Raw genomic sequence first — 14733 nt, forward strand, 5'->3', positions numbered from 1 at the left:
CCGTGACAAGAAGGTTGGATCATCAGCTGTGGTCTGATGAAGGTCCGCTGTTCTGTTCATGGATCCATCGCAAAATTGCCACACGCCAAACACAGAGTATTACGGAAATCATTGTGGACATGCAACATGTCCTCCCAGCTGAATGCCACTCCACACACTGACTCATCAGGTATGCAGCTCTCGCCACTTAGGGGTGGAAAGATCTGCTACTCCTACTCTCCAGATGGCAGTGCCATCCCAAAAATTTTGGATTCCACCTTGTACTTTTCTGAACTGACTTAGATATTACTACCCTTTATTACCATGGCTGTGTCATTCACCAGCCTTGGCTGGACAGACAGAATCAAAAATTACAAAACTTATATATTACAATACAAATAATGTGTAACATTACAAAAAAAATTGAACAAATTAAGTGCTTTACTGTAGATACATTTCATCTACCACTGACATTTTAGTTCTGCAACAGATTTACTGGTTTTGGAGAAAATTCAGTAAATCCATTCACTTTCCTCAAAGTCAAAAAACTCCTGGATGGAGTACAGATGATGTAGTTTTAAGCCTCTTGAAAATTTTTTCTTGGATCCCTCTAGTGGCAGGACATACACTTCCATGGGTAGTGATCTGAACATTCTCAGGGCAATCATCCAGAAGGTATCTCATATCTTGGATGGTTGAGAGGATGATACATTTGCACTCTCTTTGTAGCGGGTGTTGCAGTCCTGTATCTAATGCCTTTTGCTGAAGGAATCTAGATTTTTCTTAACTTGAAGCAGGCACAAAAATACATAATGGCTGTAAACAGTCATAAATGGAATTGGGGACCATGTGGGACGGGATACCACTAGAGAGAAGAAAAAGAATATAAATGACATCAGTGACAGATGCCTAGACACTAGGGAAAAATGAAAAAAAAAACTAGAAAAAATATGAAACAGACATGGGAAATGGACAAATGACAGCATTAGAGGGCTGTAAAGACAATTGTGAATAACTATTTCAATATCAGAGAAATGAAAATGCAGGGTCAAATTGTACTTTGGTTCAAATGGCTCTAAGCACTGTGGAAGCAAATTGTTTTATGAGTAGTAGGATGGTTCTCCACTAGTGATCACAGCATGTTGTAAAATAACTGGCTGACATGAAATTATGACAGAGGAAATATGTAGGGAAGTAGTGGATCAATCTGTAGGTAAAATGGTGGAAATTTTTTCCTGAATGTAGTTTAACTGGGGTCTGGTGGTTGGGTGAGTTCGTGGATATTGTGTGCTGCAAGTGAAGTGATCACGACCAGTGCTACAGTGTACCACAAACTTTCTGCCTGGCCACACTGCATGGGGTTAATAATATGTTTGCATAAGAAAGGCATGAAGTAAAATATAGGGAAATGTTCAGTCCCATTTCTTTCACATCAGCTCTGTTCATGACCATTGTATAGGTCTTCATTGTACTCTTGTTATCTGTCTGCCTTTCCTTCTGCTTTTAATAGAGGTTTTTTTACCTACATCTTACAGGTTAACACCTTTACATTTTACTCCTCTGAAGTTACATTTTATCTCCCTGTATATCGTGTCAGTTTTTCCTGCAATCAGTAGCTGTATGTGTTACTCACATCAGTTCTGACTTAACCTGTTTGCACTTGCTGTTAATTTCATTTCTAGGAAACCTATATACAGTTGCATTTTTACTTCATGTTTAAGTTTCCTATATTTTCTTCTTTCATCTATAAGCTCAAAACTTTCTTGTACCAGCTGTAGCTCCTTCTTCTATATTTTTGCCATAACTATGGTCCTGTACTAACTTAATTATTTCAGTCTTTATTATATTCCTCTTCTTTTCTATTGATCTACTCTTGACATTTTCACATAGGGTACTACTTACTGTCTCAGAAAATGTCCATTATGCCTCACTCATACATAATTTTCAGTATTCCATTTCATTACATACTCCTTTCTATATTCTTGAATTTCAGCTTGCTGTTCATCTTGCCAAAGTTACAGTCTGAGTGTGTATAGGTATCTGTGCATGCTTTGCACTGTAATATTTAATTTCCAAGTTGTTGTCTATCCTTGCTTTTTGTTGTGGATTTCTGAGAATCAGTATCTCCACTACATAGTGAGTAGCAACTGTCCTTTTCGTTATATTGTTACATTCCATGCTGGATTTTCCATTGTATGATTTTGCCTGACAGCTTTTCTTCCATCCTAACTCAGTGCTGTTTTCCTTTGTTACTATTTTCTAATGCAAGATGAAGTCCACTTCATATCTCCCTGTGTTTCCTAGTCTCCTCCAAGGGTACCTTTCTCTCTTCTGATTTCGGAAGAATGTGTCTGCTACAACCACCTGCAACCTAAGACTACTTCTGTGAGACACTCTTCCCTCTCATTCCTCTCCCCTACATCATATTCTCCAGTTAACCTTCCTTACTATTCCATTCTCTTCCCTCCACTGTGATAGGAATCCAGTCTCATAAATACTATCTGTTGTGACTCACCGATCTTTCAAAGTGCTGCTGCGCAGTTACGTGCGTCCCCTACATGTGGCGCTGTCTGCCAGCGATGCAGCAGCTGCGCCACCTAAGCTGCCAGCCAGTGGCCGCTAGACTTGGACTCAGTGCTGATTTGACTGTTACCGTGTACCCATGTCTTACGTTGTCTACTCATTCTGTGACTTACATGTATTGTGTCGTCTTTCAGATATATGTGTTCAACTTGAAGTTATAACACTATCAAATTCTCATCCTCCTTCATATATTTCTTCATTTCCCTTATTTCCTCACATTTTTTCCGTTTCAGAATCATTAGAGCTTGTGATGAGAGTATGCAACTCTGTACAATAGTGGCTAGTTTTAATCATTATCCAGTAATTTGTTCACTGTGTTGCTCAAAGTAAGTCATCCTGTTACACATCTTTCTGTTGATAATAATGTCAATGCCTGTTACACCATTTACTGATGTTGTTATTGCTACTCTTTAATAATAAATGAAAAGCATCAGTTTGCTTTTGTTCTATGATATTCTAAGCAGAAATCTCTCTTCTCTTCCCATTTCACTTCAGTAATTCTATTAAGCCTAACTTAAGCCTGCACATCTCTTTTCAGATTCTCCAGTTTCTCTGCAAAATTCAGATTTCTTACGCAACATACTTTCAACTAGAGAATGCTAGGTTTATATGTTCCCCACTTCATAATCTTCCCTATGGTAGCCCCCATGCAGAGATGTGAATGAGGGACTGATTTACTCTGATATTATTTGCAAGGGAAGTGGTCATCATAAGATTATTTTTGGAAGCCTGCTTGTCCTGCGAATACACTGTGTCATCTTTCCTTACTTTCAGCATCCTCATAGCATTGTTCATTACTGATTCTCCTGCTTTTAGAGGTAGTTTACCAGCCCCAGGGCAAGAGGATGTCATAAACCTCAATACACTACTCTACCCTCTTTTGACAAGGTCACCGGTAGGTAGTTGGTGATTCTATGTACTGCAACTCTTCAGCTGCCAAGACTTATGATTATTATTCAAAATCCAAATAGTAGCTCGGATCAGATCTGGGATCCTGACTTTAATAGTTGTAGTAGATGGTACCACCAGACAAAAAGCTTCTTTCTGTTATTATTGAATAGAGAATGTCACCTATGAACTGCTAGGGACTTTAGTGTTGTCGGCATGTGCAACTTGCTAAATTTAAAATTCTGGTTGCAACCAAGTTTGTTATACTATTAGCTATTGCTTCATACTTAGTCACTGTGTTGACAATTTTGTATTTCGAAAATACTATACTTTATATTGAACATCAGATTTTTAAGGACTGACAAATATTCCTTTCTATTCCGGTAGAAACAGTTGCTTGAAGAATCACACTACTAGTCACATCCTTGTTTTTCTACGACTCTGGTTAATTGTTTAATGCATAAAAAGGAAAGAAATAGAGACTAAACAGCTGCAAATATATTGAGATTTAATGTATGGTGTTTTTTTAATGGTAGACCAAGAATTATTTTGGACTGTGACAGATCATCAGCAGTGGCTAAATTATGCCAAAATTTATGTTATGTTCCAGTTCCACTTATTACTTACTGTGGTGCCTCGCTGATGGACTCAGAGTATTGAGATTGATTTTGCTCTTTCTTTTCCAAATGCATGCAGTCTTCATGCAATATATATACTGTATATATATGGTGGGTGTGATTATAATGGTAACAATGTGTCATTATATTTATCTCTCTTTCTCTCCCTCTCTCTCTCACACACACACACATGCACACACATACACACACACACACACAAACACACACACACACACACACACACACACACACACACACACACACACATATGACATCTTCATGATCTGGACTCACAGTGAAGAAGAACTCCAGAATTTCCTCTCCAACCTCAACTCCTTTGGTTCCATCAGATTCACCTGGTCCTACACTAAATCCCATGCCACTTTCCTTGACGTTAACCTCCATCTGTCCAATGGCCAGCTTCACACGTCCATCCACATCAAACCCACCAACAAGCAACAGTACCTCCATTATGACAGCTGCCACCCATTTCACATCAAACAGTCCCTTCCCTACAGCCTAGGTCTTCGTGGCAAACGAATCTGCTCCAGTCCGGAATCCCTGAACCATTACACCAACAACCTGATAACAGCTTTTGCATCCCGCAACTACCCTCCCGACCTGGTGCAGAACCAAATAACCAGAGACACTTCCTCATCCCCTCAAACCCAGAACCTCCCACAGAAGAACCACAAAAGTGCCCCACTTGTGACAGGATACTTTCCGGGAGTGGACCAGACTCTGAATGTGGCTCTCCAGCAGGGATACGACTTCCTCAAATCCTGCCCTGAAATGAGATCCATCCTTCATGAAATCCTCCCCACTCCACCAACAGTGTCTTTCCGCCGTCCACCTAACCTTCGTAACCTCTTAGTTCATCCCTATGAAATCCCCAAACCACCTTCCCTACCCTCTGGCTCCTACCCTTGTAACTACCCCCGGTGTAAAACCTGTCCCATGCACCCTCCCACCACCACCTACTCCAGTCCTGTAACCCGGAAGGTGTACACGATCAAAGGCAGAGCCACGTGTGAAAGCACCCACGTGATTTACCAACTGACCTGCCTACACTGTGACGCATTCTATGTGGGAATGACCAGCAACAAACTGTCCATTCGCATGAATGGACACAGGCAGACAGTGTTTGTTGGTAATGAGGATCACCCTGTGGCTAAACATGCCTTGGTGCACGGCCAGCACATCTTGGCACAGTGTTACACCGTCCGGATTATCTGGATACTTCCCACTAACACCAACCTATCCGAACTCCAGAGATGGGAACTTGCCCTTCAATATATCCTCTCTTCCCGTTATCCACCAGGCCTCAATCTCCGCTAATTTCAATTTGCCGCCACTCATACCTCACCTGTCTTTCAACATCTTTGCCTCTGCACTTCCGCTTCGACTGACATCTCTGCCCAAACTCTTAGCCTTTGAATATGTCTGCTTGTGTCTGTATATGTGTGGATGGATTTGTGTGTGTGTGCGAGTGTATACCTGTCCTTTTTTCCCCCTAAGGTGAGTCTTTCCGCTCCCGGGATTGGAATGACTCCTTACCCTCTCCCTTACCCACATCCTTTCGTCTTTCTCTCTCCTTCCCTCTTTCCTGATGAAGCAACCGTTGGTTGCGAAAGCTTGAATTTTGTGTGTATGTTTGTGTGTCTATCGACCTGCCAGCGGTTTCTATTGGTAAGTCACATCATCTTTGTTTTTAGGTATCTTTTTCCCATGTGGAATGTTTCCCTCTATTACATTCATGTCATTAATTTGAACCCAACAATTACGTTTGTTATTGTCACTGTTGCATTTCGAAATCTTTTCTGTTGTCTTATTTTCTCTTTCTGTTTTTGCCAATAGTTCACTTTGTATTCACCTTCTCCTTTTTACCGTTATCTTCTATACAATTTTATCCCGCCTATATATACTCAATAATACGTAACCCACTTCCAAACCATAAACAAAAAATTTTTTTCCGCTTTCAACACTACCGCTGCTATAAAATCCACCGTTTCTAGTTCACAAACAGTTCCTTTCACCTATTAAACTACCATTTCGGCTAGTTCTAATAACTTTAGCTTTATTTCCATTTCCGTTTTTCCCACATCACTGATCATTTTTAGCCGCTTCCCACAGGTTTTAACGTCATTATTTCCTCGTCAGACAATTGTTAGCCTCATTTTCATAATCTGCCACTGCAAAACCACTCCTTTTAATACATTTACACGCAGTTTTTTCGAAATTTTCCCGAATTTCTCCACCCTTTAACGTGTTTTGGCGGCAACACCACCACCTAACCTTTGTACACATCGTTGTCTACCAACCCAAGTTCAGGGATCAACATAGCCCAGCTTTAACCAACACTTTTTTGCTTTTTTTCACACCAGATCTCCAGTTACTTTCTAGTTCACCTTTATCTCTCCCCATATACTTTTATTTTCATTTTCATTTCAGCCTCATGTTACACTTTCCACCTTCTAATACCATGTCACCCTCACAACACCCCTACAGTGACCCCATTAAGTTTTATTTACATTCCACCCGCAAACATGCCTTCGCCCTAGCCAGATTACGCTCCCATATTTTATTTTCTCAGGCTTGTCTGACATTTGGCATTACCCCCAAAGGCCTCACACTTAAAGTTCCCATCTCTGGCTGCAACCCTTCTTTCCCTCAGTCCCTATACCAGTTCCAAACTGAACAATCCATTGCCCTCACCCACCTAATCCTTCACCTACACATCAACTCAACCAATGAACAGACCCGTCAACTCCTATCCTTAATAAAAGTCCTCAATCTTTCCTCTCCCACATCCACACCGGCTGTTCAGAGCATCCTCCTACAGGCCAACCGCAAATTAGAACAGCATGCTACCCTCCACCTCAAATAACTATCCAATCTCCTGGTTTCCCACCTCCAGAAAGGCAACTCACTCACCCTTCACAACCTTTCCAGCAAACCTCAACCTCCTCTCATTGCACACAAACCCAGTCTCTCCCATCTACTCAATCTCCCACTTCCAGCTCCACTCCCTCCAAAACCTCAAAATTCCAATCAACACAATCTGGAACCACAACACCCTAATTCAGTAGTCAATCTTTCCTCCAAACCTCTCTCCCAATCCGAAACCTCTGTCCTATCCAAAGGCCTCACCTTCAGCCCCACTCCCAGATTCAACCAAACAGCCCTTGTCAAAGATTTACTGTCCTACACTCGTACTCTCTGCTAGAAATATCACTTTGCCACGAAGAAAAATGATCCTAATCCTACTCCTAATGATCCAACTTCCCAAGACACTTTCCAAATTGAACCCCGCCTGGAACAGTTCCGTCCTCCGTCACAGTGGGACCCACCTCCTCTTCCTCAAAATCACCCTCTCCAAACCTTCCAGGAATTTCTGACTTCCAGCCTTGTCTCTCAACGCTTCTTAAAAAACCCTAATCCTACTCCCAACATCACCACTGCTGAAGCCCAGGCTATCCGTGATCTGAAGGCTGTACGATCCATCGTCATTCTTCCGGCGGACAAGGGTTCCGCTACCGTGGTACTTGATCGTCGGGAGTATGTGGCTGAGGGACTGCGTCAGCTTTCAGACAACACCACATACAAAGTTTGCCAAGGTAATCCCATTCCTGATGTCCAGGAGGAGCTTCAAGGAATCCTCAGAACCTTAGGCCCCCTACAAAACCTTTCACCTGACTCCATCAACCTCCTGACCCCGCTGACACCCCGCACCCCTACCTTCTACCTTCTTCCCAAAATTCACAAAACCAATCATCCCGGCCGCCCCATTGTAGCTGGATACCAAGCCCCCACAGAACGTATCTCTGCCTACTTAGATCAACACCTTCAACCCATTACATGCAGTCTCTCATCCTTCATCAAAGACACCAACCACTTTCTCGAATGCCTGGAATCCTTACCCAATCTGTTACCCCCGGAAATGATCCTTCAAACCATTGATGCCACTTCCTTATACACAAATATTCCGCACGTCCAGAGCCTCGCTGCGATGGAGCACTTCCTTTCACACCAATCACCTGCCACCCTACCTAAAACCTCTTTCCTCATTACCTTAGCCAGCTTCATCCTGACCCACAACTTCTTCACTTTTGAAGGCCAGACATACCAACAATTAAAGGGAACAGCTGTGGGTGCCAGGATGGCTCCCTCATACGCCAACCTATTCATGAGTCGCTTAGAGGAAGCCTTCTTGGTTACCCAGGCCTGCCAACCCAAAGTTTGGTACAGATTTATTGATGACATCTTCATGATCTGGACTCAAGAAGAGCTCCAGAATTTCCTCTCCAACCTCAACTCCTTTGGTTCCATCAGATTCACCTTGTCCTACTCCAAATCCCATGCCACTATGCTTGATGTTGACCTCCATCTGTCCAATGGCCAGCTTCACACGTCCATCCACATCAAACCCACCAATAAGCAACAGTACCTCCATTATGACAGCTGCCACCCATTCCACATCAAACGGTCGCTTCCCTACAGCCTAGGTCTTCGTGGCAAACGAATCTGCTCCAGTCTGGAATCCCTGAACCATTATACCAACAACCTGATAACAGCTTTCGCATCCCGCAACTACCCTCCCAACCTGGTACACAAGCAAATAACCAGAGACACTTCCTCATCCCCTCAAACCCAGAACCTCCCACAGAAGAACCACAAAAGTGCCCCACTTGTGACAGGATACTTTCCGGGACTGGATCATGCTCTGAATGTGGCTCTCCAGCAGGGATACGACTTCCTCAAATCCTGCCCTGAAATGAGATCCGTCCTTCATGAAATCTTCCCCACTCCACCAACAGTGTCTTTCCGCCGTCCACCTAACCTTCGTAACCTCTTAGTTCATCCCTATGAAATCCCCAAACCACCTTCCCTACCCTCTGGCTCCTACCCTTGTAACTACCCCCGGTGTAAAACCTGTCCCATGCACCCTCCCACTACCACCTACTCCAGTCCTGTAACCCGGAAGGTGTACACGATCAAAGGCAGAGCCACGTGTGAAAGCACCCACGTGATTTACCAACTGACCTGCCTACACTGTGACGCATTCTATGTGGGAATGACCAGCAACAAACTGTCCATTCGCATGAATGGACACAGGCAGACAGTGTTTGTTGGTAATGAGGATCACCCTGTGGCTAAACATGCCTTGGTGCACGGCCAGCACATCTTGGCACAGTGTTACACCGTCCGGGTTATCTGGATACTTCCCACTAACACCAACCTGTCAGAACTCCGGAGATGGGAACTTGCCCTTCAGCATATCCTTTCTTCTCGCTATCCGCCAGGCCTCAATCTCCGCTAATTTCTAATTTCAATTTGCCGCCGCTCATACCTCACCTGTCTTTCAACTTCATCTTTGCCTCTGTACATCCGCCCCGACTGACATCTCTGCCCAAAAAATGCCCAAACTCTTTGCCTTTACAAATGTCTGCTTGTGTCTGTGTATGTGTGGATGGATATGTGTGTGTGTGCGAGTGTATACCTGTCCTTTTTTCCCCCTAAGGTAAGTCTTTCCGCTCCCGGGATTGGAATGACTCCTTACCCTCTCCCTTAAAACCCATATCCTTTTGTCTTTCCTTCTCCTTCCCTCTTTCCTGACGAGGCAACCATTGGTTGCGAAAGCTAGAATTTTGTGTGTATGTTTGTGTTTGTTTGTGTGTCTATCGACCTGCCAGCGCTTTTGTTTGGTAAGTTTCATCATCTTTCTTTTTAGATATATTTTTCCCACGTGGAATGTTTCCCTCTATTATATATATATATATATATATATATATATATATATATATATATATATATATATATATATATATATATATATATATATATATAGAGAGAGAGAGAGAGAGAGAGAGAAATATAATCGCAAGTTGTTACCAGTATAATCACACCCATCATGAGTAAAAATATAAAACAAGAAATCTATATTTATTGAAGAGTGTGAGAGTTTGGCACAACTAATAAACACATTCATAAGCAAGTATTAATGTTAAACTTTCAATACTACAATTCAATTCAACTGCAGAAGAAACTGTGAAAAATATTTTATGGGGTAGCCCTAAGGAAGATGGATACTTTTTCTCCTTAACTCTTTTTTACTCCTCAACTACAAACACTATAAACACAGATGCTATTGTGTCCTAAGCATGAAACTGAACTACTTCTAGTAACTACATACGCAAGATGAACTTCAATTTAGGTGGAGCACCAATATTTTATTAGCTCTTCTGTTAGTTTTGATAGCAATTTTTAAACTTTCTGCACTTGTATGTAATAAATAAATAACATCAATTCTTCAATATATTTTCCATAGGTGATGCTCCAGATAGTGAAGTTCCCGTGGATCTGTATCCTAAAATAATCACTCAGCCATCTGGGAAAAAAGTTCCTGTTGTCCAAGCCTATGCATATACTAAATACCTGGGAAATTTAACAGTGGTATTTGATCAGAATGGAGAACTGAAATCATTTACAGGGAATCCGGTGCTACTTAATTCATCAGTGGAAGAAGGTGAGTACGCATCCCTTCCTTCTCCAATTTCTTTCTTTCTATTTGTGTGTATGCAGTCACAAAGATGCATTTTCAGCTAAGGTGGTACTTATTACATGTTTACTGTATTAATTAAGAAATATCATTTTAGACAAAAAAAGCTGTAATGATATCTGTGAGCCTATTGGCACTAAATGATATAACGCTTGCCTTGATCACAAAAATAATTTTATTTATTTTATAGTTCATTCTGGGAGAACCCTGTTATCAGAGCTGTGGCGAGAAGCATAGGATATAAGGCAGAATATTGAAAGCAGTACATTATAACAACATAGTAACGGTGGAGAACATACCTATTACAGTCAATACAAAGTACTTGGTCACATATTACTCTGTAACACCATCAGTAACTAACATACTGAGCTTGATGTTGTACAAGAAAGAGAATTTCACCAGTATGTAGTGTCACTGAAAGTAAGATCAACAATAGAAAATGCACATAGGAATATCATAATGTAGGAAAAGATAGATTGCTGTTTAGCATAAAGAATTCACGTAAGTTGCAGACAGGCATCATTAAAAGACATTTCCATAAAGCATTTGGCCATAGCCTTCATCAGAAAAACACACCATTGTGTGTGTGTTGTGGGACAGGGAGATGGGGAAAAGAAAAATATAAATATAAAGATTTTTAGTCAATTCAGTATCATTAAACTTTTAAAAAATTAACTGTAAGTGGTTAAATACCTGCAAGAGGTTTCCACCCAACATACGTATCTGATCAAAAATATCTGAACAAATATTAGTGGACATTAATATGGGGTGCATCAACCCTTCAATGCGTCAACCCTTCAACTTTGTGATGGCTTGAACACTGTTGAAGGTACTTTCAATAACATGTGTGAATGTCTGTAGAGGAATGGCAGCTCATTCTTCCTCAAGAGCCAAAAAAAGAGTAGGTAGTGGTGTTGGATGATTTGCGTCTAGAGTGTAGTCAGTGTTCTGACTCATCTCAAAAGTGTTCTATGTTATTGCCTACAACCCATTGCCTCAGAGACGCTGCTTTATGACAGGATTCATTGTCATGCTGATTTAAGCAATCATCATATCTGAACTGTTCCTCTGCTGTATGTAGTACACAGTGCAGTAAGATAAAAGAACCACAACCTAACCACAAAAAAACATTCCCATACGATAACACCTCCTCCATACTTCAGCGTTGGCACTACACACAATGGCAGGTAACACTCTCTGGGCGTTTGCCAAACCCAAATGCTTCCATCAGATTGCTACAAGGTGTAGCATGATTCATTACTCCAAATCACTCATTTCCAATCATCCACTGCCCAGTGGCATTGCTCTTTACACCACTTCACGTTTTGTTTACAGAAATGTATGGCTTATGAGGAGCTGCTAGATCATTCCACCCCATTCTTTTTAGCTCCTCACACACAGTGATTGTGCTAGCTGTACAGTTGGTAGCACTTTGGAATTCATGATTGGTTCCTTCCACTGATTTCATCTGACTTTTTGTGATTGTCCTCAGCAGTGCTGTATGGTCCCTATCCATCAGTACATGACATCTGTCTGGGCTTGGTTTGGCTGTCGTTGTTCCTTCACATTTCCACTTCACAATCACGTCACAGACAGTTGACTTGGGGACCTTCTGAAGGGTTGAAATGTCCGTGATGGATTTGTTACTCAGGTGACATCAAATGGCAAGTCCACATTCCAAGTCACTGGGCTCTCTTGACTAACCCACTCTGCTGTTGCTGCTTCTCTGGCAACAACATACAGCTCCCTGCCTCCTTCTGCAATGGTGGGTCTGCCTCTCATGACATAGTGTTGTCTGGATACATTTGATCAGATGGCATGTGTGTAAGATGAGGACATACAGATGGGAGAGGTTGACAGTGTTAAATTCTTGGGGTTAAAACTATGTTGAGAGGAGTTTACAACAGAACTGCTGAAATGCCTAAATAAATTTGTGTTTGCAGTGTGAATATTATCAGGAGTGAAATAAGCAATATAAAACTCTTTGACAATCTACCCACATAAATAAAATATCTTACTGGTAGCGGGAATGTTGTCAATTGTAGACTAGGGAGAAGCTTCCTAGCAGATTAAAACTGTGTCCCAGACTGAGACTCAAGCCTGGGATCTTTGCCTTTTGTGGGCGAGTGCTTTACCGGCTGAAATACCCAAGCATGCCTCACAAGCACAAGCATAATGGGTCAAATGCCAAAAGTAATTTTGAGAGTGGCCAAACTTTAACTATGAATATTATTTAAGTCAATTAGTTTCTGAGAAAACAAATTTAGTTGTTGAAAAGAATGAAATCAGGTTTCTAATGAGTAGTTTCAGTCCTCTCGAAAATACTGGTTAGCTCACACCAATTTTCATATAGCACACTGTTGTAACAACTTTGATCACCAATTTCTCTTAATTAATGAGATTTACATTAAATATACCATTATAATCAGCAGACTGTAGACTATCACATGTGGGATATTTTAGGGTAGTATTTTGACAGTTTTAGGTATATACAGCCATCAACCTACTTAGCTGAGTGGTAACATGTTTGCCTACTATGCAGCGGTCCCAGGTTCAGTTACTGGCTGGATTAGACATTTCATCATCACCAACACACAAGTCGCACAATGTGGTGTTACCTGAAATAAGACTTGCAGCTTGGTGACCAAACTTCCTTGGATGGGGCCTCCGGCCTATCAATGCCATGCAATCATTTCAATTTTTATTTTAACTCTGTGTATAACAAGATTTGGATGAAAGACAAGAAAACAAATAGTTGTTTAGGATGAGCATTTTAAAACACACACAGCTCATAAGTTGCTCGAGCTCTAGTCTACATACAATACAGGTAGCCCACATACAATAGGAACCATCTTTTATAACTGACTTCCATCTGATCTCAAGACAGCTAATTTAAACACTTTAAAGAATAAACTGAAGCATTTATTAATGGAGAAAAGCTGTTATTCAGTAGAAGATTTCAAGTTGTAATATCTCTTTGTAAAACAGTTGTATAGCATAAGTTTGTTTTTTCAACACAAAAATGATAATTTTTTATCTTCACACACTGTGTCAATGTATGCAGATATATTTTAAGTTGTAAAGTCTCTTTGTAAAACAGCATATATAGCAAAGTTTGTTTTTGCAACCAAAAATGATAATTTCTGATCTTCACTGTTTGTATCACTGTGTGCACTTATGTATGTTAACTAAACCTTTGTGTATGTGAACTAAAATCTATGACAATGTCTGAAAACTGATTTTTATATGGACAGCAAACAAATGAACAAATAAATCTTAATCAAGAATAGTGACCAAAAGACCCTTACAACTTCTCTGCTTGCTCGCTCACATGAACTATTATCTGAGTCAAAAGAGTGACTGTACCTGACTACAATTCCACGCATACAAGCCTATACAGGTTTTTAATATTCTAAATATGTACAACAAATAAGTTTGAACAATTACAGTTCAATATCATATCATTTTAGTTGCACAATGTCAAATTAGTGACATTAAATTATATTTTATACATTGCACACGCTAGAATTATGACTGCTAACAGCTGAGCACAATTATTCATTTTGCTAATTCCTCACTACATGGTTCAAATGGATGTTTTATAAATGTAGATTCATAAATTTCTTATTAAATAAACAATTAGCCTCAGTATTATAGATCTTTCATGCAGCCCGATAATTTTGTGATGTAACTGTAGAGAACTCTGTTTTGTCACTCACTAGTAGTAATATAATATTTTATTTAAGACAGATTATTTGTCTGTTTTAATATGTTTAATTTGGTCATTATGTATCTGGCTTCATGCTTTTAATATGGCATACAGTACATATATGTAGTTTCTCTGTGCTTTTTACTTTTTATAAAAAATTTTACACTTAAATCAAACAGTGGATCCAGGATGAAATGTAACAGTATTATGAAAAGGAAAGTTGCTACTGACCATATAGCAGGGTGTGTCTGTCGTCTATTGTTGACAAAGGCCTTACTGACCCAAGCTTTATTTATGATAGTCCTTTTATTGTACCTATCTGCAACTCAGCATGTCTGCTATATGGTGAGTAGCAACTTACCTTTTCATAATAATTTTACATTTAAAGATTAATAACA

The 14733-nt window shown here is 40.5% G+C and overlaps 1 protein-coding gene across 1 annotated transcript in view; it reads left to right on the forward strand.

Moving 5' to 3' along the window:
• The window catches only part of LOC126458299 (protein 5NUC-like), a 229474-nt gene that overhangs the window by 201727 nt on the left and 13014 nt on the right, over positions 1-14733 (forward strand). The window contains exon 4 of the mRNA XM_050095244.1: positions 10396-10593. Coding sequence (XP_049951201.1) covers positions 10396-10593 — 198 coding nt within the window. The remainder of the gene's footprint in view (positions 1-10395; positions 10594-14733) is intronic.

Source organism: Schistocerca serialis, chromosome 2 (genome assembly GCF_023864345.2).
Source record: "Schistocerca serialis cubense isolate TAMUIC-IGC-003099 chromosome 2, iqSchSeri2.2, whole genome shotgun sequence".
Lineage (NCBI taxonomy): Eukaryota > Metazoa > Arthropoda > Insecta > Orthoptera > Acrididae > Schistocerca > Schistocerca serialis.